The 26,228-nt window shown below is 36.4% G+C and overlaps 1 protein-coding gene across 1 annotated transcript in view; it reads left to right on the top strand.

The window, feature by feature from the left end:
• The window catches only part of PLCB4 (phospholipase C beta 4), a 191,634-nt gene that overhangs the window by 110,712 nt on the left and 54,694 nt on the right, over positions 1 to 26,228 (top strand). The window contains exons 5-19 of the mRNA XM_065734812.1: positions 935 to 1,015; positions 1,311 to 1,370; positions 2,640 to 2,783; positions 10,337 to 10,416; positions 10,876 to 10,929; positions 12,678 to 12,759; positions 13,866 to 13,966; positions 14,577 to 14,634; positions 18,777 to 18,885; positions 20,608 to 20,818; positions 21,386 to 21,479; positions 22,062 to 22,141; positions 22,606 to 22,690; positions 25,132 to 25,222; positions 26,108 to 26,203. Of these exons, the coding sequence (XP_065590884.1) occupies positions 935 to 1,015; positions 1,311 to 1,370; positions 2,640 to 2,783; positions 10,337 to 10,416; positions 10,876 to 10,929; positions 12,678 to 12,759; positions 13,866 to 13,966; positions 14,577 to 14,634; positions 18,777 to 18,885; positions 20,608 to 20,818; positions 21,386 to 21,479; positions 22,062 to 22,141; positions 22,606 to 22,690; positions 25,132 to 25,222; positions 26,108 to 26,203 (1,426 nt within the window). The remainder of the gene's footprint in view (positions 1 to 934; positions 1,016 to 1,310; positions 1,371 to 2,639; positions 2,784 to 10,336; positions 10,417 to 10,875; positions 10,930 to 12,677; positions 12,760 to 13,865; positions 13,967 to 14,576; positions 14,635 to 18,776; positions 18,886 to 20,607; positions 20,819 to 21,385; positions 21,480 to 22,061; positions 22,142 to 22,605; positions 22,691 to 25,131; positions 25,223 to 26,107; positions 26,204 to 26,228) is intronic.

The raw sequence follows: 26,228 nt of genomic DNA, 5'->3' as shown, positions 1-26,228 counted from the left end.
ACTGAGAGTGTTGGGATTCTTAGTTTTGTTACCTCAGTTCAGATTGTTCTGAGTGTAAGACCCTTTACTCTGAAAACAACTCCAACATGCTTGCCAGACTTGCTACATGCTTGAAGAGGACAAGGCATATCAGAAACGTACCTCAGTCTTCATTATAGAATAACATATTGATCTCTGAATCAGTAAGCAGTTCTGTAGCTGCACACATGCTTATCAATTATCTACTATGAAAGTAAAAAAATCCTGGATCCTGTTTTATTGGGGAAAAAAAAAAAAGATTGATTCTATCCTACATTTTAGCTTAATTTGTGATGCATTACTTGGGGCTGGAGGTGTATAGAGGAAATTTCTTTTTGAATTCAGCTAATCCAATATTTTTGCCTGGTCTAGTCCTTCTCATTTGCTATCCTTCCTTAATTTCTCTGCTAATTAATATTCTTCAAATTCTGCATACCAGATACTCTGGCTACAAAATACCTCAGCAGCATAGGTATGGTTGTAGTCTTAACAGAAAAGTACTTCCTCATTTTTTAATGTTAAAACAAAATGTGACCATTTGATAATCCTGAACATGGTATTAACAATAATTTTAACCATTACAAAACCTGAAGTACTAAAGTTTTGATATTTTTAAAGTTCAATTGCACTGAGATTTTTGAGGTAAGAATCAACATTTTTATTGAACAAGAAAGAAATTTTGTAGTTGCATAGAGAAGTATGGAAGTATTACATGCATCCTGGTGTTTAATATGCTGGAGAAAAGATGCATCACTAAAAATGATCATTTTTTCATTAGCCTCTCTCCTTATTTCTAATTGCTTAGGAATGGCAAATTCTCCAGGGGAAAAATGTAACGATCTTGCATCTTTTGAGCAGTACATTAATTTATGACATTTGACACTAAAATAATGGTCTATTATTCTCTTTTCTATAGGAATCTTTTGTCTTTGAAAGCAGTTGTCTCTTTCAAGTGGACGAATTTGGCTTTTTTCTGAGCTGGAAAAGTGAAGGAAAGGTATATTATGGTTATGTCAGGAATATATATATTACATATTATCCTGCTTGTTTCATATTCTAGTTAGCTTTAAAAGATCTGAAATGTTGTGCCACTATATATACAAAACTAACCTTAGTTCTGTTCTTTCAGAATTTACAAAAATGAAGTACTTAAGAAGGATTTAACAGAAATGTAAGGGAAATGTACTGTTTAGTATTAATTAACAGCGATTGTAACTAGAACACATTATTTTTGCTTTAATTCCTAACAGATCTTTGAACTTATATATATACACATATTTTTAACATTTCAGGAAGGACAAGTGTTAGAATGTTCCCTGATCAACAGTGTTCGTTTTGGAGCTGTTCCAAAGGTACTGTACAGTTACTATATATTCTTCTAAAAACAGAGAATATTTAAACCGAAGGCGAAACGCAGAATGAAGTTCATTTGTTTAAAAACTACCACAACAAACCTTTTCTTTTGCAATCACATTCTAAAATTTTACATTTAAACATAATTGATTTAGTGTGATTGCACTGGAAAGAAGTCTGATCTTCCTGATTTAGTACAGTGCCTGTGTAAGCAGAACAGAAAATATTAAGTGTATCTATCAGGAGTTCTTAATTATTTTTCTAACACTGTATTGTAATGCATGTGTAAGAAATATGGGAAAAAAAGATTTTTTATTCAAAATTTTGATCCTATCTGTATAAAATTTGTTTTCTCATTGATAAAAAGCCCTACAAAGCTTTGTTTACATCCCTGTTTAGGTCTTAGAAGATCAGACAGGGCAGCAATAACTAGAATCAGTGTTCAGTTTCTGCTATTTTGAAGAATTTCTGTAGAAATCAAAAACTTTGAAGTTATTTTAAATAGTATTCTTGAGTAAGCATAATGAGATAATTTCTGAGGTGAAAATTGGGTCCTCTATCCTCCAGGCATTTAGTTAAGAAAATTGTTATGAAACAAAGCTAACACCTCTGCATTTCTACTTTAAAATGCTAAGTGTTTCTGTATCAACTGTAGATAATCATCTCTTAGTAGTTCTCTTGGGACTCCATAAACTCCAGTGCTTCCCCCATGAAGAAAGGGGCAGAGGTAGTGCAGACAACCATGTACAGAGTACCATAGCAATATCCTTCAGATTTCGCCTCTGTCTTGTTCTTTGTGCCCATTAAATCTGTAGCATGTAGACCTTCAGCAGGGAGACCAGCTTGTAAGATGTGTTATTAAGAAACAGCCCAAAGTCACACAGAGGATAACTCTCATCAGTTATAGATTTAACTGGATTGGGATAATTTATTTATAGATCAGTATTTTTCTCTAGTTTTGTTCTTTGGAATGATTCACTTTTTATGACTAAAATATGTATAATTTCTTATTTAACTTTGTGAAATGTGTTTAATTTACATCTGAGCCTTTGTATTTGTGTTCGTATTTGTTAAAATATGTAGGTTTTTTTTATTTCCACGCAGTGATTCTAAATGAAAACATTCATTTAAGATGGTTGGCAAAGATTTAAAGATTAACAGCTGTAGATTAACATCCATGTACATGGAGATAAAAATGCATCTTTACCATAGTGCATTGCATAACAAAAGGATTGCCAATGTAACAAGCTCTCTGTTCTTTTTGACAGGATCCCAAAATACTAACTGCACTTGAGGCTGTTGGAAAATCAGAAAATGAGTTGGAAGGACGGATCGTGTGTGTTTGCAGTGGTATAGATCTGGTGAACATCAGCTTCACTTTCATGGTAGCAGAGAACACAGAAGTAGCCAAGGTACTTCACTGTTAAAACAGTGTGTAGGAGGGAAAGAAAGAAAGCTTCTCAGTAGTATGCAGTTGTTTTTCTGAAGTAAGTCTGCCTACTTTGCTGACTGAAATACCTGTTCAAATGTTTGCTGCCACACTTGCAAAAGGACAACAAACATCCATTTGAAACGTTCTGTAAAATGCCTGTGTGCCATGGTAAAAGGACGTAGTGATTTTATCAGCCTTCGTGTGCGTGGTAACTTGTCAAAAGTAGAGAGGCATATAAGATGCAGTATTCTCCCTAACTGTTAAGCATTTTTGTGTGAGGCTTGCACTGTAGACTGTGTGGAGATTATGCTGTGAATTTGTAATTTTTAGTGATGCTAAAGAGAAGTGCAATTACTTTTTATTTCCATGGTGTGTTGAGCTCAGCCCTCCAAAAATTTATTCAGCAATAATCTAATTGTATACTGGAGTTCACATTATTTGGAAAAACAAAAGCAGGAAAGAAAATTCTGTACAGTTAAGAGGATTCCAGTGTACCCAGGTTCTTTTCCGTTTCCCTTTTACATGGAACAATCTTGAGAAAACAGTGCTGCTTTTTTACATGGCATTGTTCCTCGGAGTTAAACTTTGCAACTCACAGTGTAAGTTCTGGGGCTCCACCAAGGCCTGAAACTCAATCTGTCTGCTCAGAACTTCTCTGAGATCCCGAGTACTGGTACTGTACTAATAGCTTAGACCCAGACATTCAGAGGATTTTAAAAATTCACATTTTTTGCTTTTCTCTCCTGATTGTCTGTACTTAATGATGCATTATACCTGGTTTTGCCTCTGAAATATATACTGATGGGAATAATAGAAGTATACGTCTGCTAAATCCCCTCCTTCAAATTTGAGTCTGTTTGTTGAACATAGCATCATTAAATCCCTTGGCAGACCCAGTCACTTTTTCTTGCTTGGATATCCTTAACGTTGGGATTACTGAGTAAACTCCAGGCGAGGAGATATACTTGTATAACTTGCATGGACACAATGCATTGATTTTACTGGGTGTATTTTCTGCAGGCTCCTGGGGAAATGATATGCCACAGTTATGGTTTGCAAACATTTACGAAGCAAAGTAAAGGAGATACTGGCAGCATTCACTCTATTTTATACTTAACTCGTGAATGTCTCTGATTTACTCTGAGAGGAAGAAAAAAAAAAAAAGCTGCAGCTAAGTTTGTTAGACCTCTTCAGTATCAGTAGACTATATTTGATTGGTTTGTGAGGAGTATGTTGGCCTATGAAGACTGTCACAACAAATGTGCTGATTATGCTGTCTAAAATGCAAACTGCTTCATTAACCAGCAATATGCTAGTCTATAAGAAAGGAGAGGACAAACTTCAGCAGGAAGTTATAATAAAACAAAGAGAAATGGCTTCATGCTGACAGAGAAAAGATATAGATTGGATAAAAGGGGTATAAGAAAAGTTTTTTTACAATAAGGATACTGAAGCACTGGAACAGGTTGCCCGAAGAGGTTTTGAAGGCCTCATCCTTGGAGACATTCAAGGTCAGGCTGAACCGGGCTCTGTATGTCCTGATCTAACCATAGGTTTCCCTGTTCAATTCAGGGGAGTAGGACTAGATGACCTTTAAAGATCCCTTCCAACTCAAACAATTCTAGGATTCTAAGTCATCACTGAACTTGAGATGTTGCTGTTCCAACAGAAAGTGTGTGTTTGTTATCTCCTCACTTGTATCCAAGCTCTAACTCCAGTATTTACATTCTATCTACTTAAATTTTATTAGTGTTTTCAGCTGAGAAGTTGTTTTCATTTCCACTCTTAAAAAAAAACCAACAAAAAAAACCAGCCACAAAATAGTGCACAGTCTGTTTGATTGCAGTCAGCTTTCATCAATACTCCAGCAGCTTCAGTGTGGTGGTAGACAGTGAATGTAAAAGATATAAGAGGCAGAATTCAACATTTAAATTTTGCAATCCTGATTAAATCCAGGTATATAAATTATTGTGTGAAAATTATAACACAAATGAGATGTTTTCATATGTGGTTGTTGTTTTTTGTTTGGTTGGTTTTTTTTTAACTTCCTAGATATACTTCCTGTGTCCTTGTAATCTAATAATCTGCTTTCCCTAGTCCAGGACATTTGAAAGGGCCAATGAATATTTGGAGGCAAATTTCCTTAGTGCAGAAGCAACATAGCACTCATGTGAAGGCACTCTGGCCACAGTGCACTGGCTTATCCAAAGTTGGCAAAACTCCAATGAACCTGTTTTAGTTTACCAACTTAGCATCTAGACTTTGTCTGTTTTGCTTATCCACTCTGCAGATACACTGAGGATTTTGACTTAAAAGATTATCCTAAGTCAGGTCAGCTCTTTTTACATTCTTTAATGAAGTGGTAGTGCAAAGGCCATCTCTGGCACTGCCCCATTGGTAGAACAGTTTGTGTGAACTCTCCTAATTTGCTCCGAGGAAGTGAAATGTCTGTTTAGAGGAGAAACACTTATCTGGTGGATGATTGGGATGGAAGGCACTGAGGGAAGGAGAGGGGAGTAATCTTTTATACTGGCGTAGATGGATTTGGACATTTTCTACAATAGTGTTACTTAGACATTGAATCACACATCGATGGCTACCTGAAGTAGGAAGAGGTCTTTTTATATTTGTAACAGAATTTTTGTGCAATATCAGATAAATCTGGTTGATCGGGTAGAGGGGTGGCTTTTCACTGTCACTAGTCTTGTGTCCTGACTTTCCCTGTCTCATGCTTTAAAGGCATGGTAATTTCCACAGAACATTAATGACTTCTGTGATGCGTGAGTTGAGAGAAGAGGGACATCTACTGGTCAAAACATCGATGGATAAGGGCAAAATACCAGGAATCCCACCTGACCACTTGTTTCTAGATGAGAACTGGGAGACACGATTCTCCATGGCTTTCCTGAAACTTCAGGCTCTTAAGCCCTCTATTCTGACTGGCAGCCACAGGCATTGAATATGAAATGAAGGGGAAGAGTCTATCCTCCTTGGCTTTCCCACTGCTTGAATTAAGCAGACTGCAACTGTGGAAAAATTGCAAGGAAAAAGCAAAGATAAAATCACCTCAAGAGGTCTGGATAATTCTGACCTTGCCTATAAATAAGTCACAGGTGACCTATCTGGAATTGCTTGATCTCTAAATTACAGGGGTTTTTAACCTTTCAGAACATATGCCCTTTTTAAAATACTCCTAATTTAAGGTTGATGGCTAAAAGAGAGCTAAGAGGTCAAATTTATCTGTGCACACTGCTGCTGCTGCCAGTGTTTCATCAATGATCCTCAACTATCTATCTGAACCTATGAACCTATGAACTAATTCAAGGTTACTAAGTTCCATAAAAGCGTTTGAGTACTGCAGCAAAATCTGTGAGTGCATCTTCACTAAATTTTTTATACACCTTCTCCTGAAAGAGGTATTTGACAATGTTGGATGAAGCTAGAGAAAAGCAAGCCAGCCTGCTTATCTCAGCCTGTTGCATGTACTTTCATTCATTTCATTTGCATCAGCCTAAATGTCTGTGTGTAAGGTATCTTTGTCTTCATTTTCATTTCTTTTCATGTTTATTCTTTCTCGAAGATCAGATAGTAGGGGCCAGATTCCTCTTCTATATGAATACAGGGTAATTTTTGGTATATGGAGAGCCATTCAGGAGTAACATTGACAAATTAAAGGTACTAAGCCATATATTGAAAATCTGAAAATGTTTGGCACTAATATAAATGCGAACCAAATATATCCTGTATTTCTATCCAAAATATTTTGTAACTCCACTTTGTGTGAAACCCAAATGAAATGTTTTGGACCTCCCTCATTTAAGAACTTACATCTTGTTTGTATGATTTGCTTTCATTGGAGAGGTATTGCTTTGGAGATGCTGAGATGCTGAGCACAGAGGAAGATAGCTGTGTATTTGTGTATTTGCATAGTTTTACATGTTTTTTAATGCAATCTGTAAAATTATCAGCACTCTCTTAGCACAAAAGCAAGGGTGCTGCTGTATTCTAAATAGTGTATTAGCAGGGAAAAATCTGAGCTCTTCTTTCATCTCTTCCATGATGTCATCAAACAAATGCACATTTAATCTGGCAATGTTATGCTGACAGGAAACAACATATTGCCAGCTTGATGTCTGTCACAGTAATCAGGTTTAGGATATTTTACAGATATCTCTATAGTAGATGGCAGTCCCTTAAAAGTGATTCTGAAGATAGATATTTGGAAACTATTCGCATTCAGAAGGATGTTTCATATTGAACAGTTGACAAAGAGTTTGAGTGTGTTGCACTCAATCAATATCGATCTTTGGATGAGGATTTTTTCAATCTTATGTTGTTTCACTTCTGTATAGCATGTTCACAAGCCAGACACTTTTTTTTAAACACCCATCTCTCCTATTCCCAGTTTTAATTTGAGGCCAGCTGGTAGCCATGGGAAATATCAGATGAAACAAATGCTCCAGAAACTGCTTTAGCCCCAGACTGAAGTACAGGCAGCCAGATGCTACGTCTTCATGCAGCTGTGTAGTGTGGCACAGATAGCAAAATGCAGCTCTCGAGCTGCTGTATCATGCCCCAGGCACATACAAGTGTAAAGATGATTCACAGATGGGTAGAGTCACTCTTTTGCTTGCCGCCAGTAGAGTTGTGATGCTTTTGTGTTTTATCAGCATTTGGCTGCAGTTCTGTGCCATTTTAGTGTGCGTGTGACCAGTTCCCGAATTGGCAGGAGAGGCCTTATCTCTGAATATAGATTGCAGAGCACCTCCAAAGTGGGAATCATCAGGATAGTTCCAGCAGAGAAATTACTTACTAAGTGGATACTATATTGATTTCTCCCTGTACCTACTTTTTTTCCATCAGTGTTCCTTTTTTTTGGCAACACTTCTTCCTGTACAGAAGTAATGCTGTTACTGAGTGCAGGGTAACCTTACTGCTAAATGTAATTATTTTTACATCTTGGTGTAGTTGCAGTCTGTTGCCTCCAGTTCAGAATGGATCTGTATGTGTTTATTTCCTATTGAAATAGTGAGATTGCCAGTACTGCACTGATTACATTTTTTAGCAGAAATAAATGTGGTTTTTTTTTTAAAGACATACTTATTCACAACATGCATTGTGCTTAAGTAAATCTTGAAGACTTTTTTTTATTCTTTGTTTGTTTGCAGTGCATGCACCATTTTACTTTTTGTGTTGATGTTAAAAAGTTAAATTCTTTGTAAGGGGATTATTGAGAATAAACCAGATCCTATGAGGAAGAAATTTTATACAGCTGTGACAGTGTTAATGTAGCAGTTATGTGACATTTTATTATAATTTATTAAATAAAATAATTGATAAATCCGAGTCAAATTTTAACTATCCAAGCAATCAGAATGAAACAGGCATTTGTCCTAAAATTATCACAAGTAGTTCCTGTATCATCTTAGGTGAGGGAACATTTGTAGAAAAAGATGTTTCCTAAATCTGTCATCAGCTTTGAATTGTATCAGTTTAAAAACAAGAAATATTCTGTCTCCTCATGAACTTTACTTTCTTTATATCCCCAGACAGCATATTCGTACTATGACTATCAAGTCCTCTTATTCATGAAGCTGGAAAAAGAAAAATGGGAGAGAAAACTGAGTTTGTTTCCAAGCACAGGTTTGGAATTAGCTTTAGAGGTGACACCATGTCGAACACATCTAAGCATAGTGGGGATATGGTCTTTTGCCCTGGCTGAGACTTGCTAAGCTTTGAAGTGTAAGGTAGGTTAGAGTATTAGGACACCATGAGGGAGCAAGGGCAGAGCAAATGATACAGAAAAAGAGAAAGAGGAGTGCTTAGAGAGATGGTTAACTGATGGGATTCTAGGCTTGTATTACCTCTCTGACTGATTGCCTGTGTACTGGACTGGCTTCTTGGTAATGCCCTCTCACTACAGGAATCCTGTTGTTAGGCAGTATCTCCTGTATGTCAGATGTGATAACAGAATCAAAGGTAAATAATTCTGTAAATTATAACAAGAAGAATGCTTTAAAACACAATTGAGAAAAATCCCAAATGCTGTACTTTTTTCTTAAGTCAGGCTTTCATTTTCAAACTTTTCTCAGATATGTGCTTAATCTATTTGTATACATATTTTATGCAATGCTTCCTAATATATATATATAAGTTTGCATATATATATATATGAAAGTATATGGCTGATATTTGAAAAGTCAAATAGATTTCTAAGGTTCATTTTAAGGGAATCTGATAAAAGTTTTTTGTTTGAAAAGAAATCTGTGGTGTGCTTGTAATGTGACAGGAGTAAAAGAATCTCTTCAAGTGTTTTCTTTACTGAATTGACACTTTAGACCTTTTTTAGCATTGATTTAGCCAGTGGTTAGTGGCTAATTGTGGGCAGTTCACCGTATGCAATTTTCCAAATACATTAGTATTCCTTGTATATAAATGCTATTTTTTTCATCTGGTTTGAAGATGCGCAGCACTTATTCATGAAAATAAAGTTCATTTGCATCTATTTGTAAGTGTAAAATTCTGGATTCTGCCCAAGTTGGTCCAAGCGAGCACAGAATTTGACCAGAAGCAAGAAGCTTTATTCATTAGGTTGATGTTACGCAGTGGACCAAATCCCATCTCAGTTCCACCAGTATGATTTATCTGTTGAGTAATCCTAGTATTACGGAGGCATAATTGAGATTGAACTTGGCCTGTAATGCTATCATTGTTTTTTGTTGTTGTTTGTTTGTTTTTCTGTTTTGTTTTGTTTTTTCTGATAGCTTTATCCTGCCAGCATTCTCACTAAAATCAATGTGAGTTCATGTTAAGGTATAATCCTTAATCTTCTTCTGTACAGCACTGCAAAGTCTAGATATGAGCTATAGTAGAAAAATAGATCCTTAAAAAGGAGTTGCGTAAGTGCTGTAATACTGTTGTTGGCTGAAAGTTGTTTCAGTGATTGCAGGAATGTTTTTCTTTTTAAGGATGAAAGCCAGAAGGAAAGCAGGACTGAATATGTAACAGGATGTTAGATGAGGTCAGCATTGGAGTGAAATTTTTGTACCTCCCTGTGGTTTGTTGTAGCTTATTAATATTTTGTTTCATTCCTTTCCTAACATTGGATCAATTAAATATGTCATCACATATCATATAATGTTGCTTTGTAATAGCTAATATTGTCAGCAGTGACAGAAAAGGAGGCATATATTTATGTGGTCTTTAAATAGAAAGCTTAATAAATCAATCAGTGGACTGTTTCCCTTTGCTGGCAGTAAACTGTTTTAATAGCAGTGCAGATGCTGCATGTGGTACTTGGAAGAATGAAAAGCACAGTCACTTTGTTTAGTGAAGTATAAAATATTAACGGGTAAAATGCGGTTGGGCTTTTGTGTGGTGTTATAGGCTGTGAAATAGACAGGTTCTTTCCCTTAATTCAGAATGTTAATGTAATCCATTGCTTCAGTGAAGGAGTCTTCCACCAAGACCTTTCCTATTTTTTCCCACTTCAGCTTTCCTAATTTATTGCTTCTGTATTTTTGTGTTTTTCAGCAATGGGTCGAAGGACTGGGATCCATCATACATAACTTTAGAGCTAACAATGTCAGTCCAATGACATGTCTCAAGAAACAGTAAGTCACCTTCTTTTCTCCTGTAATGAGGTAAATTAGTTTAGCATTTTATTGTAACCTTTCATTGTGATCAGAAGAGATCTCAAGTCTACATTAGGCATCTGACCAAGACAAATTATTAGAGAATTTATTCATTTGATTTATTGCTATTGCATGTTTTACTTATTGTCTGGGTTGTTGCTTCACTGATGTATGTGGAAGCAGAATCCCATGATTCTTTCTTCTTTTCAAACTGATTGTGTTAAATGACGTGCTGGCTCTTTTTGGGCTGCTTTCTGCTTTTACAGTCAAAGCACTGTCCTGCCTTTAAGCACTAGATGTCTACAGAGGAATATTTTTTAGTATGAAACAATTACCTGTTTATACTCATTTCAAAGGGATGTCAGTAATCTTAAGCTTAATATAACGGTCCCAATTTTAATAAATGATATTTTAGAAATACTTATTTCTTTATTTCAGTTGGATGAAGCTGGCCTTTCTGACAAACACAAATGGGAAAATTCCAGTTCGGAGGTAAGCACAATTGGACATTCAAGTTTCTATCAAGTTCTGATTTCATAATGCTAAGAACGGTATGTGGCTTAGTAATTAAATAGAGTACAATTTTATTACTGTCTAACTAGGCATACAGAGCTGACTTCCTTGCTAACCTAGGGAGGACTTCTTAACAACCAAATAATTTTTCTCTTAGTCCATTCTAAAGAATATATGAGTGCTTATAGTTTTTTTCACTTAGTGGTAAGAACATCTGTTTTCTTATCTTAAAACTCCTCTAACTCTGGATTAGGTTTTCATAAAATACTTAACGAATGAACCATACAACGTTGCAGGCCAGTTAATTGGAGGGCAAAGATGTACCTTGTAAAATGTAGTTCCTTGTAAAAGACGCAGATATAGTTCTGTCAAAATTACTTCTGCTTTTATAGGAAACCCCAGGATAATATTTGGTTTTCTACACATGGTAAATGAATCATTAGGTTCATTGCTGTCAGTGACAGAAAAGCTAGAACAGTGTGTTGTTTTTTTTCAGTACAGCTATTAACTATTTACTGTTACTGATCTTCAGCCCTCTCCGGCTAGGCAGATGATTCTCCCTGCCCTGCTGTAGATGTTCTTGCAGACACACTGAGGTTCTTTCCTCCTAATCCGAGATGTGAAAACCCTACTTTTAAGACATGCTGTTTTTTCATAAGGAGGAACCCACAGAAAAGAACCATAAAAACTCTGTAAGATAAGCCTCAGAGAGCTTTTTTAGTCAAGGGAGAAAGACAGGGCTATGCATCTACAGAATGTGCAAAAAGACAAGGTGTCTGCCATGCTGCCCTCCAGGTTTCTTAAGTTTTGTGATTCAAGTGACATTTTGACAATATTAAGGCTGCTTCAGTGAATTCATTTTTGAGCTTTCGCATTGCCAACTCCCTGCTTATTCTTCATACTTCAACTGAACTGCCGTGAGGTACCTCCTGTGCAGAGGTTCCAAGAGGATTATTATCTGAAGGATAAGAATGGGGAACAGTACTAGAGGAGCAAATTCATTTTCAAGGTTTCAGCTTTATGTCTGTGTTTGAGCAGAGAGCTTTATTTTTCAGAATTAATTAATAGTGTGCTAGTTTATATGAAACTTCTTCTACCTTGAAATATTTTACCTTAGGTGCAAGGTGCAATAAAAGAAACCAGATGCATAAAGTCACTGCAGAATTGTAGGGGTTGGAAGGGACCTCCAGAGATTTTCAAGTCCAACCTCCCTGCCAAAGCAGCTAGATTAGTTTGCCCAGGGCCTGATCCAGCCTCATCTTGAAAGTTTCCAGGGATGGGGCACCAACCACATTACTACGAGAATGGTTCAGGCCTACTTATAAGTTATACAGGAAGCATAAGTTATTGCTTGGAAAGAAAGTCACAACAACCAGGAATGCCTGGAGACATGAATCTTCCCACTTGTAGAATCTGCTACTTCTTAAATACAGACATTTATCTATGCATGGAGTTGAAAAGATCCACAGTATTGCTTTGCACAGCTCTATTGTTTTTATTTTTGCAGTTCGTCATTGTTTTAATAGTTTTTTCTAATGGATGGCAGGCAGAACACTGCTGCTCCTTGAAGCTTAAAGCACGTCTTCAGCCTGACTGTTTTCTTGGAAGATGCAAACATTCATCATCTGAAGTCAGAGGAAAATACTGGCAGTATGAAGCAAGAGACAGAGAACTGATTGTTTAAAAAGTGACTAACTTTTTTTCCCCCCTAATCTTCTTTGTTTTAGCATTACCAGAACCTTTGCATCAGGTAAAACAGAAAAAGTGATCTTTCAAGCACTCAAGGAATTAGGTCTTCCCAGTGGAAAGGTATTTAGCAGTTTTGAGTAACTTCCTTGTATATGAATAAACTGATGAATCATTCACATTCATATCTGTGATCAAAGTCATTTGATGTAAGAACATGCCTGTAGTTCACAAGTACTTTATTCATCTCTGTAGGTTGCTTACTAAAACCAAAATGAATTTAATGTACTGCATGACACAGCAGTCCTTGAAACTCTCAAATAAGGCTTCTCTTCTTTTTTGTAATAACTGATCCACCCCTTTCCCCTGCAATTATACATAGTACTTGAATGCAGAATATTGTTGCATGCTGCCCTCTTAGTTTCATTTGTTGGATTCCTCATGCTCTTGGCTCCCTTTGCTCCCTTCCATTGAAGAAGTGCTGTTGAGCACTGTCCTGCCAGCAGCCCCAGAGACGTGACAAGTGACTGCAGTTGTGGCTGGTTTCTTCACCCTGACTGCTGCCAGAGGTCACATCTTTCATTCTGGATTTTTCATCCCAAAGTCCTTGGCTTTGCACCTGCCAAGGCTGGTGAGAGGCAGCCTTGCAGGCTCAGCAGCTCTCACTGTCTGTAGCTGGGGAGAGTGATGTAGAACAATGTGGATTCCCAATGGACACAGTGCCTGACACCAGGGATGAACTTTTTCCTCAGTGCTGCAGTGCTCATCTTGTTCAGGCAAAGAAGGGCATGATACTGAATGTGTTAGCTGAGCATTCCCTTCTATGGAAATTTCAAACACTCTTTGATAAGAGCTGCTTTGCTATTTAAAGCCATTTTACCAAATCTGAAACTTTTTCCTGAAGTGCCTTGGCTTCAGTATAAGTATCTTGAAGTTAAAACACTATTGTGGAATTTCCAGGTTTTTTTAAGCTCCATTAGCAAAACAAGTACTGGGCTCTTTATTTATGTAGAATTAATGTGACTATGAGGTCAGAATATAAGAATGTCAAACAGATATGTGATAAAGATGAATTTAGAATTGTTTGCAGGAAACATAAACTTGATAAAGTGTATAATGGGTAAGGAGCTAAAACGGTACTTGATTAGTTTTTTAGATGTGAGATATGCTCTACAAAAAAGAGCATATTGTCTTTTGCTGAGTAAATGCACTTTTGCCTTCTGTTGCAGAATGATGAAATTGAGCCTGCAGCATTTACTTATGAGAAATTTTATGAGCTCACCCAAAAGATATGTCCCCGAACTGACATAGAGGACCTCTTTAAGAAGATGTAAGTTCAAATTGAATATAATCTTGCTTTAAACTAATTTTACTGCATTTTTAGTCCATACCTAATAGTAGCAGAACACAGTAATTATCTAACCTTTAATCCTAGTAGCATCAGCAGTATTTTAAGACAAACCTAAGTCTTTCCCCTTCCTTTTCTCTCAGATTGTTAATGTAAAAGTTCACTCTGTGTTTAGAGAAACTTTTACATGAGTTAGAGGAAGCGCCTGGAACTTTTATTTTTTCCCCTGCATTGGCTTTACTAACTACTATAATTTTAACTTGCTCCTGTAGGTGATTAATACAGTATGTGAACTAACTAAGTTAAGTAAGAAATGTGATGTTTCAAAAACTTCTTCCTTCAATTTATTCTCAGCTGTAGCGCTTACGTGTTGTTTTATGAAGTAATATCTGTTGAGTTATAGCAAGTTTGGGAGATATACTGTGCTGAGCATAGACAGTTTGTTTTCTGTGACTATTTGTTTTGAGATTATAGAGCTACTTCAGGTAGAAAAGTTGAAGGTTTTAAAAGTATTGACAATGTCAGCATGCAAATCATACCTACTGTAGCATCATATATGAAAACTTACATTCTCTAATAAATTTCTTTTCAGCAATGGAGACAAAACTGATTATTTAACGGTAGACCAATTAGTGAGCTTTCTAAATGAAGTAAGCTTTTTCATACATTAACTACCATACAAGTCTGTCTGCAGTGGCTTGCTTCTTCCAGTCTTTTCATTGCATGTGTCGTGCCATTATTTGCTATGCTTTTGTTCTGCTGATCTTTCCATTGTGGTAACATCCAGGTGCAAAAATCAGCTCCAACCTTACATGTCCTCGTGCTTTCTATATGTCGGCTTTGCAGGTTGCATCTGCTGATTACTTGCTGTTGTGTTATGTTGTATTATGTATGTTTTATACGTTTTATACTGTTATATTCAATGCATTTTTATTATAAGTGCACCCAGTATTTTAATACAAGAGATGTTTTTTTTTTTTTTTTTTTTTTTTTTATCTTAAGGCCTGAGATATAAAATGTCTGCTAATCCCTTTGAATAATTGAAAATAAAAAGTAGGATTTTGCAAACTTTGGTTTGATTCAGTACAGTAGTATTTCTATCTCGTAGAAATTTAGGAGCCAAGAGGGTATTTTAAGGGTTTGTGTATTATTTTTTAAATAATAAATGTGCAGCATAAAAGGAAATACTATTATTGCGGCATTTATTCCAGAATACAGTTGTTGGCTAGAGTATTATTTCTTTAAAATATTGTGTATGCAGTAGTTCAGTAAACAACGTGGGGGAGTGGGGTTGTTTCTTTTTGTTTCATTTTTCCTATTCCTAAAGCACAGTAAGTTATTTAAGACTGGCTCATTCAGAATTGCGAAAACAAATCCACTGTTGTAGATTTGACAAGAACATATGCATAGAATATAAATGGATTCTACCTGTGTTTGTACCAAAAGATTCTTGTCATCTGGAACATGACTAACTGCTTTACTTCTCTGCTTGAACTTTCTGGGACTTTACAAAAAATCTTTTAATCTAAAATTATTTTACTTTTCATTTAGCAGTCTATGTGTATATATTTATGTATCAGAAATATCTTTCTGATATTATTCTGAAAACTCAAGCAATAATTTCTCCATATATCAAATTCAGAATATAGTTTTCTTATTTGGCTGGGAACACATGCCTGATTCCAACCAAATGATACGTAAAATGCACTCAGAAAAAAAAAATAGTGAGAAGATTAGCACTTCATAACTAGTTATGTTGCCCTTTAGTTGGTGACTGAAGTTCAGAAAAAAATAGTCATTTGGTTTTATAGAGGCACTTGCACTTTGACCATCTGAAAGCAATGCCTTTGGTTCTGTGTTGTAGGTTTTCTGGACTCTAAATGTATTTGGGGTTTACGATTTAGGTGATGAAGTAAAACGTACTAAATAAACCAGGATCTCACACCTGAAGTGATAATTTCTGTTTTCTTTACAACTGGCCAGGGTTGCAATTAGTAGTGATGTTTAAAGATGGAAAATGCACAAAGTTTATTATCAAAATGTGGGGTAGAGATTTGTTTGCCAGAGTAATTTTTCATAAGAATCTTTAATTAATTTGAATTCACTTGCCTTCTGCACAGGCCACAAAAGCTGCATTATGGCTTTTGAAGGGAGAACAAGAGTGTGTTTCTGGCTATAAGTGGGGACTGAACGTCTTTCCTGGAGTTTTTCCAGACAAACTGTTTTCTCTGTTTGACTTTTAAATGCTGCTGGCTGTCAGCTGATTTAATTGTATATCAGTGTAAAAATTCCTGGGAAGTTTATAGAAATCTGATTATTGTCAGTCAGTGAGTACTTTGCCTAGGTGCTTTTTAAAGTCAAATTTGAAAATGTAGTAAGACAAGCAACAAAGATGACTATTATTGAGATTTGCTCCTGACATTTATTTGCAGCAATAAATTATAGGCTAGTTAACTGTCAAAATGGAAATTCAGGATTCATCCTTTCTCTTGGGAAGGAGGTATGAGGAGATCCTTTCCTTTCCCTTTCTTTCTTGCTGCCCCTCCTCTTTCCCACTTTCTTCCTCTCTTCCCACCTCCCTCCTTCTCACTTGCTCTTCTTCTTTCCCATTCACTTGCTTGCTCTTTCTGTCTCCTTTATTTTTTTCATTTCCACAAAAGGAAATCATTCTTAGCCCACTGCCCAGAAGAAATTCAGCAAGTATCTAAAATTGATTTTGGCACATGAGCTTTGCATCTCAGTTTCTATCCTCTCAAATAGGAGACGAGAGCCCAGGTTGGACAGGATAAATAATCTTTCTCTCTTTCTAGAACTGTACTGAAATTCTTTCAATGCTTATTTTTAGACTGTTCACTTTCATATGGTTAAGAATGTCTAGTGTAAGAGATGTCCTGTTTCATATTGTAACTAGAACAAGCAAAAGCAGCTTTACTGGACATATACAACCAGTCCAGGGATGTATTGACATGTTGAATGAAACATCATGCTTTTAGTTTTAATCAGCTTTTATGTTACAGCTTTTCTGTGCCAACAAATTCAGTAGTGCAGATTTCCTAAGAGGCACTAGTAAACATTCTTGCTTTTTAATAAATAGCACTTCATCAGTTGTAAAATTTGTTTTCTTTTTTAAACTAAGTAAACATAAAAACATCCTTTTAATAAGTAGGGAAAAATACATAATGAGCAATGATCATTGCTACAAGAATGTTTTGCTCTTAGCTTCTTATAATAATTCTGGGGACACTTTCTCAAGAGGAGCCCTTTTGCTTTATCCCATTCATTTTATTCTGTTCACTTATGATTAATTGTAGAAGAAGAATGGAAAGAGCACTCTTCTTGAGTAAGAACCTTCCCTACTATTTCTTAACATTTTTTGAAGTAGTGAATTGTCACTAATGATAAAAGGATTGTCATTTGTCACAGTAGAATGTGCTGTTGCATGCCAATGTATTGCTGTTGTGTGTTGCTTAGCAAGTTTTGTCCTGCATCCAGCTGCTCTCATTTCATATTTCATCTGAGTTTTACATAGATATCCAGATAGCCAATCTGTAGTGAATGAAAATGCTATAATTTAGATGCTACATACTGTCAGTAGCATTATTTGAAAGATCCCTCCTTATCTGCATGATTAAATCGGCATTGGTTGTAATTTCTTGGAAATTAAAGCATAAGTAAAGCATATTCATCAATGTATTGAATGTAAGAAAAGAGGTAAAGTGCTTCTTTTTGATTGGAAGTTGCTTTTTTTTCCCTGAAAAAATGTCAAAAATTTACACATAAGGAATTACAGCAAATGCTGATAATGCCATTCCAAGCCTGTCCACTCCGATTTATCACCAATGTGGGGGTGGCTTGTTACAGTTCTGAAATCTGCTTAAACTGCAGCTTGAAAATTGTGCATCTACTGGGGTTAAAAAAAATGTTTCCACAGTCATGTTTCTTTGTTTTATTGCATCTGCTTATATGCCACTACTCCGTTCAGTTCTATTTTAATTTTCTTTTAATGGAGAATCAGGCACACAGTGTGCAGCTCTAATCCAGCATGGAAGAAAACAAATGTTCCATAGCATACTATTAAGCAAAAACTGAAAAACTCTGTGATTTAGTAGTATATTAGAAATCACTGCAAAATTACTTCAGTAACTGATAAATACTAAATATATTAAGAAATCCCAATTCCATAAATTTATGTGAAATGAAAATACTTCAAAAATCTTTTTATCTGTACGTATTTCTTCTTTTTGAGTATATTATCACAGTGTTTCTCCAATTCACAAATAATTGACAATAGTTGCATATCTCTACATTTGGGGTTAAAATTCTTTATACTTCAGCTACAGATATTGCTGAAGTCAGTTTTTTTTTTTTTTGTGGAGGTGTTTACTGTGCTATCAGTAAAGCCCGTGAGTTTACATGACATACAAAAAAGACTGGGAAGAAGAGAGAATTTATGATGACAAATATAGCTATATATTTTCAACATTTTGTTGAGTCATGTAGCATGTGTAGTCATCATTTTAATGAACAAGTAGCAGTAAGATCAGTTACACAGTTAAACGTGTTTCAAAAGAAATCCACTGTATAGTCAGAGTGCTTAGGTTTCTTACGAAAGCTAAGGTTTGTGTTCTGTCTAAAGCTGAAGTTACTGGTGGGTAGGGTTAAAGTTGTAGGGCTTTTTTCTTTTGTTTTTAAATGTCCACTTCTTTCTTTCTCATCTGCAGTAATGAAATGCTCTTGGATGATAGGCATGCACTGTATTGTTTTGCTGAATTCCACTGTTTTCTAATCTTAGCATCAACGAGATCCTCGGCTCAATGAAATTTTATTTCCCTTTTATGACACAAAAAGAGCAATGCAGATAATTGAGACATATGAGCCAGATGAAGACTTGAAGAGTAAAGGTAAATGTGTGAGGAAATTCAACATTTGTTGTTTTTTTATCCAGATGTGGTCAGCAGGACAAAAAGATGCTTTCACTTTAAAACAAGTGGTTACTTAGCATCTAAAGAATGCAATAATTTATCTCAGCGCAGTGGCTTTATGTTTCACGGTGTATTTCCCTTTCTTTTTTTTCAAAAACACAACTTTGCTGTTGAGCAAAATAATTAAACTCAACACCTTGTTTTGACTGCTTTTGCTCCAGATCATGCAGTTTAAGAAACAACATTCACGTACTGTGTAGGAAGAAGCAACTTGACTCAACCTGTGTTAATGCTTTGCTCTGGAGCAATAAGGAACTGACTCATCACCCAGAAGTGGCTTAGATTAGTGGCATTAGATTTCAGTAACAGAAGGAGTAACTAAAGCTGAACAAGTTAATGCTGTGTGGTTTAGTAATCAGAGGCTGCTCAGGAACACTGGAAAAGGAAATCTTTCCACTTGGTCAATGCATGGCAAAAATGCAAAGATGAGTCTATTGAATATAGGACATTGAGCTTCTTTTAAGTAGTGAGGTCTCAGCAGTTGTTTGTCTAGGATACCAGCCCAGCTCAGACTTTTTTCCACTAAGATATCTGCTAAAATTTGAGAAGCATTTTGTGCTGTGGCTTTCAAGTTCTCAGTGATCAACAAAATAAAAAACATTCTTAAACATTAAATTCATTTTGCTCCCTTTTTCCTTTCTTCCAAAAATCAGAATCAGCTGTGAGGATTTGAATAAGACATTCCAAGAGTGTTCACTTCTGGCTGACACAAAGCTCAGAAAATTTTAGCTCTGGGAGAAGATGATTATGAATACTAGAAACAGAATAAAAACTCAGGTTTACTAGTATGCTGAAGTTCTGTGTGTAGGAGAAAATCTATCTTAAACGTAGGACTGCTGTGAAAAGTGCCTTAACATTTGCTGAGTGTTCATATGTGACTTTAGGGGATGCAGTATCCAAATTAGTGCCATATGACTATTCTTTGCAATGACTTTTTGTGAATAATTCCTTCTTCCCTACCTCAGATCATTTCTCATTTCTCTGAGTCTTGGCTGCTCTAAAAAGTGATACTGTAGTAGTGATTATTATTAAGCTATTTATATTACAACTTATCCCTCTATTTATTTTGATACTTTATGAATCATATAACAACAGAGGAATAGTGGAAAGATATTACGAGTTTTGTTCTCTGAATCACTGTATGTCCCATATTCATTGTAGAAAATAGTTTGCTTTTCACTGTGAAAGAATAAACCTGTATTTCAAACAGCAAACTTGAAAGCATCTTGGAGTTTACTAACATTGCAGGACTAAATATTAGAGGGGAGAAGGTACCAAAGAATACTTAATTGTAAGCTCACAAAGCCCCAGAGTCAGAAATTGCTAGGAGTATTCTGAAGAGAAGTCGCTACTTATTTGCCTTATTCATGTCCTATTGATGCCTTAGGTCTACTACTGATGAATACCAGATGTACAGTTTTCTTATACATCTATTTTATTTTCTGGAGATGTGGTGGCAGGTTTTGCACCAGGGAGGCTGTTGCTGTTCAGCTTGGAGGACTGGAAAGGGAGAGCTGTTTGCTTGCAGAAGCCTGTGTAGACATACCTTTTGTGCTAGGATTCACGTTCTGAGAAGTAGTTAGTATCCTTCTCACTATACAATTCTAGCAGTAATTCACTATGATTTCTTCTTCCTTCTAGGTCTCATATCAAGTGATGGATTTTGCAGATACTTGATGTCAGATGAAAATGCCCCAGTTTTCCTAGACCGCTTGGAATTATATCAAGAAATGGACCATCCTCTGGCTCACTATTTTATCAGTTCCTCTCACAACACATATTTAACAGGCAGACAGTTTGGTGGCAAGTCTTCGGTGGAGATGTACAGACAAGTGCTTTTGGCTGGATGCAGGTTGGAAGCAGTAGATAAGTCTTTGATATTTGTGAATAATAATTTGAACCTGCACAATGTATTTTGGTGATGATACATTGTAGAACTGAATGTGAAAATATATGCTTGATACGTTTTTAACACCTAAAAACATTGGAATAGAAATGAGGAGAGAATTTGTGAGAAAGGTAAGTTTCATATCAAAACAAAAAATGAGTTTTGGAGGTCTTCTTATGTTGTAATTAAGAACTTTGTAGTAAATAAGAATCAGCTTATGATTTCCTGCTTGATTTCTTTACATACTGATATGTGTCACAATTAACTGAGCAAGAGAATAATAAAGGCAAGTGCTACAATGCTAAAAAATAATTATTGTTCAAATGTTTCCCTACACATACTACATTTAAAGCATTATATGTTATAAACGTTAAAAATGCAAAGAAATTACACATATACAGCTTAACAGGGATTGTGTAGTGCCCCAAACTCTGTAGTCATTTACTCACAACATCACTGCTCAGAATGTTTTTTGAGTAGCTCATCTCTATTGAAAGACTAAGAAAGACAATAATTTTCTTGGGTTTTTAGGTGTGTTGAGCTGGACTGTTGGGATGGAAAAGGCGAAGACCAAGAACCAATAATAACACATGGAAAAGCAATGTGCACAGATATTCTTTTCAAGGTAAATACTTGACCTCCTCACCTGGCAAGAAGTCCCAGTAGGACTCCTAGACAAGAACCCACACAGGGTGCCCTCTCCTGAGCATCTGCAACTGCTCCCTTGACAGACTGACAAATTGTTTCTTGTCCCCAGCTCTTAAGACTCATATCTGGCTTGCTTTGTATGTTTCTGAGTTAGTTTTTTTTTTTTTTTTTACTTTTTTGCCCCATACTATTACATCTGTGGCTCCTTGCTCAGCAGAGAAAATATCCTCTCTATTGTCTGAGAAGTTCTTTGGCTATAGAAATAGCCTGAAGATGCAGAACTTATTCTGGGAGTGGAAATTCTTCCTGTCAGGACAAATGTGGCAGGAAATCAGAGGGTGTATGGGTTGTGGGTGACTCTGCAAGCACTTCTGGGTGCTGAGCAGAGGTTTGAGGGGGGGGGAAAGAAAGAAGGAACATACAGTTTTTTCTCATTCTGATTTCAGTTAGCACAGTTGAAACTCAGCTCTGTTTCTCAGGATGGGGAGGAATTAAAAAAAATCATTATGCTTGTAATTTGATCTATTCTAATTTTGAATCCTATTATTGCATTTTGAAGGATGTAATTCAAGCCATTAAGGAAACAGCTTTTGTTACATCAGAGTATCCCGTCATTCTTTCATTTGAAAATCATTGCAGGTATATCGTGCCTCTTTTTATTTTTTAATATTACAGTGGATGAGAAAGACAATACAACTCAAAAATACTAAAATTTGAATGAACTTGAAAACTGTGTAGGGCTATGCAGATATACTGCCTGTCAGCTGGAATAGACTGTTCTTTAATGTAGTAGTCAATCTTGAGCTGGCTTAGTAATCACAATATTTTTATCTGTGCTCAAGCTGTGAAATATATTTGTATGTTTTATTAGCAGTGTGAAATTCAGTTAATCTACTTTCTTCATCTTATTAAATTCATCTCTGCCAGATAATAGACTTTTATTGACACTTTAATTACAGTGAAGTAATGTGTCTCAGTAGAGAAAAATTGGGCAGTGTATAATTTGGGATGACTACATTAGTTTGTATTTTTCTGTCTTGCTGTGTAATAGTGATTCGTATTTTTCTATATGTAAAAAAACAAACCATTGTAATCTTTTCCAGCAAATATCAGCAGTACAAGATGTCAAAATACTGTGAAGATCTTTTTGGAGATCTCCTTTTGAAGCAGCCTTTAGAAACGCATCCAGTAAGTTATCTTGTGGCAATGTTTCTACTTTTTACATTAGCAGTATTTAAAACAGATTGAAAAAAAAGGCGTCATACCACATGTAGTGAAATTGCTGATCACTGCCAGTCCTGTGCTTTCAAAAATGACTAGTGTGTTTGAGTTTATACGCTTTTTAGTACAAACATCTGTATCTGATTTATTCAGTCTCTTCTGTGCAGGGCTCTGGCAAGCAGCCTGGGGAAATCCATCCCCTTGATATGTGATGTAATGTCAGCTTCTAGATAAAATACACCATTTACATTGTATTTCCAGGCCCCGCATAACTCTGAAATTTGTTAGTCATTGTTGAAAAACAATTAATTCTAACTTGCATGTTCTCAGTTGTGGAAAACTTCTCTTTCAGCTGTGCTTTGCACGCCTCGTGCTCTATTTCAGGCCCAACAGTCTAGTGGGATAGCCCCCACTAGTGCATTAAGAATTAAATTAAGCACAGTGAGTTCCCTGCAGTCTCATTTGGACTCTTGAGTGCGCTGTAATCTGCATGCACTTCACTCCCCTCTGTGGCAGGAGATAATAACAGTCACTCCTCCACAAACACAATGTTTGAGACTTTAATAACTTGTTATCCACGGCTTGCAGCTACTCCTCCAGTTCTTTCCTACTCTGCTGAGCAATGTGCTTGCTGCTTGCCAGCAGTTAGCCAACAAGCAGCAATTACCCAAAACCTGCCTTCAGTGGTGTGGGAGACCATATCAAAGAGGATTCTGCCTGATCTGTCAGCCAGCTCCTGTCCATGTGAGGGCATTCTAGGGTCCTTCTTGGATTGTCCTCTAAATTGTGTTTTTCTTGGCTTTCCTCGCACATTGCAGGAATAGCAGTTCCCCAGGCTCCATGAACATCAGGTTATTGCTATGAAAGGTTATCTCCCAGAGAACTGAACTTGTCCTCTTGCTTGCTAATGTATTTGGCACCTTGGCACGTTCCTCACAAGTGACAGCTTCCAACAGCTTACAGGCAGCCCTAAATCCGTGCAGGCCAGTGGCTGCCATGCTGCTGCCACAGAGCCCAGTATTTAGTCTCTGCTGCCTGTGTTCCTTAGCACTAGTGAGCTTTCTTCATTTTATGTTTATTTCTCATTGAGGGTGAACTGAGTCTCACAAAACTGCTCACAAAGCAAATGTTACAGAGATGGCTGCTTGAGTTGTGTATGAGTACTTGTTTTCTGGTACTTATACAGACTGAGGTGGACAGAATCAAGAGAGACACGGCGCTGGCTGCAGAACGCTTGTTTTTCAGTAAAAGCAATCCAAAGGGCATCCAGGTATGCCCTGTGTGTGGGGATGCTTGGCAATAAATGAGCTCTGTGGTACTGACATCTAGTGGAATTAAAACTCAAGCACTCTCAGAAACAGTTTAGACTTGTCTTCATCCAAATAGCAAAACTCCCTAGACTGAGGTAGCCTGGTAGTTATGGGTATTATTACCCTCCTACCAGGAGGTTTGCACCCATTCTTTTCAGATTGGGTTGGGCTAGGTTTTTTACTTCACTGATATTTGTCACCTCTGCATCTTTTATTGAGTTTCAAGTTGTGGTGCTTTGTTCTTTTGTACTTTGTAGCTCAGGGTTGGATTTAAGGATCAGGATATCAGAGTATTTCTTATATGAATTTTTAGTCTTGACAATACTTTCTGATCCTTATTTATGGCTCACTGGGAGCCATATTCTATTACAGCATGGTGACTTCCCATGTAATATCCTTTACATGTCTAAAGTAGAAATTGTGTTACTTATATCCAAATCTCTGTTTCTTAGCTGCAGTGATGTGACAGGGTTTAAATCAAAGGATCTTTTATTTTACTTCTTTTACTGTATTATGTGTATTCTCCTTGGTCAAATTGGAATAAAACCTTAACTAGTACTTATGTATGTCAGACTTGCCATTTAGCTTTCACAAATACTGAAGATGTGACCCTGTAGTCCTACTGGCTAAAATAGTGCTTGCTACTTGGGTAAGAACTGACCAGATATTTTTGTTCAATGATGCCAGCCCTTCTTTGTTCTCACTTGCATTATTACAGCTTGAAGGGACCATAAAAGGTGAGTTATTTGGAGATCAAATTACAAAGAACTAAAGTATGACTTGAACTGAGAATGAGCCACAGGGAGAGAGTGAAACTAGGAAGTCCTCTGATTAAGTGTTGCAGGTCACATCCATGCCTTTTGCTGGGCAGGAGAGAATAGAAGAGTAGGACAGCTGAAGATGAGCATAGCTTTCCTTTGAGATAGAGAAATAACAGAGGAAGCAGTGTAACTGCAGACTGCCTGTCAGGGTTGTGCCTGAGGTAGCACTGCTTTTTCACTGCCCCTTGAAATGGCTGTCCTAAGGTCAGAATCCAAATGGGATTACAGAGGGGTGAAATAGTTGTTATTACAGTCTTTTCTATAAATTATTTTACAGCTTGATCCAGGTAAAGCATTACCTTCTCCTAATGACCTCAAAAGAAAGATTCTCATAAAAAATAAAAGGTTGAAACCTGAAGTAGAAAAAAGTAAGTAATCTTGTCAAATATTAAATTTATCAGAAGTTCATATTGATATGAATAGATTTTGTTACTGAGGTTGTCAAATTGCTTGTACATTGCTGTTAAAAATATTAATTATATGTAAATGACTTTCTTTTTGCCTTTGTGTTTCCTATGTCTTGCTGGATTCTAGGCCTTGCTATCTGTGTTTAGTATGGGCATAGATAGACTTAGAAATGTAACTCTGGACTTTATCAGATTGTTGTTCAGGCTGAAATATAACAGAGATAGAATATCTTGTAAATTCTGCCTAGACTGGTATGTTTACATTGCTGTTCTTTTTCAGGATAGGTAAAAAATGTAATTAAAATTGAAAATGCACTTCCTGTTATTATTGCCAGTTCTGATACTTATCTTCTTTCATTAATAATAATGATGGTATCTTAGTTCTAGTATGGCCAAAGTGACAAACTCTGGTCCTTCCCCAGTAAAAGATGGAGACCTTCCCCTGAAACATGATTGTGATCATTGTGTATAGCTGAAACACAGCTTAAAATTCAAGTGTATTGCCTCCATTCACAAAGATCAACCACTGAAGAGACAGCTCTCTGCTTATTCTTTGAAGAAGTGATACACTTGCTTCAAAGGCCTTTGAAATCTATGGGAATATTTTCTGTAACTTCTGGGAGCTTTTGGATACAGCTCTCACTGACCACTTTTCAGCTCCAACAATCTAATGATGGTCATATTCCATAACATTTTATTGCTAACTGAAAATTTGAGCTTAAAAATCTTGTTACATGAATGTAACTCTCAGGATCAGAGAATCATTTTTTCTTATTCTGATGTATTTCGTTGTGCTACAAACTGTTGATATCGTGACTAATTTATTTTTATTTTTCTTATGAACAGAACAGCTTGATGCTCTGAAAAAGATGATGGAGGCTGGCGAAACGGCTGCTCCTGTAAATATCTTAGAGGATGATAATGAAGAAGAAATAGAAAGTGGTGAGGATTTCCTAGAAAAGGAGTC

The sequence above is a fragment of the Cyrtonyx montezumae genome, unplaced genomic scaffold, assembly GCF_038088225.1.
Source record: "Cyrtonyx montezumae isolate F1298 unplaced genomic scaffold, pur_monq_1.0 scaffold_0, whole genome shotgun sequence".
NCBI lineage: Eukaryota > Metazoa > Chordata > Aves > Galliformes > Odontophoridae > Cyrtonyx > Cyrtonyx montezumae.
Note: the sequence above shows the minus strand (reverse complement) of the source record. Positions and strands in the feature narration are given on the sequence as shown.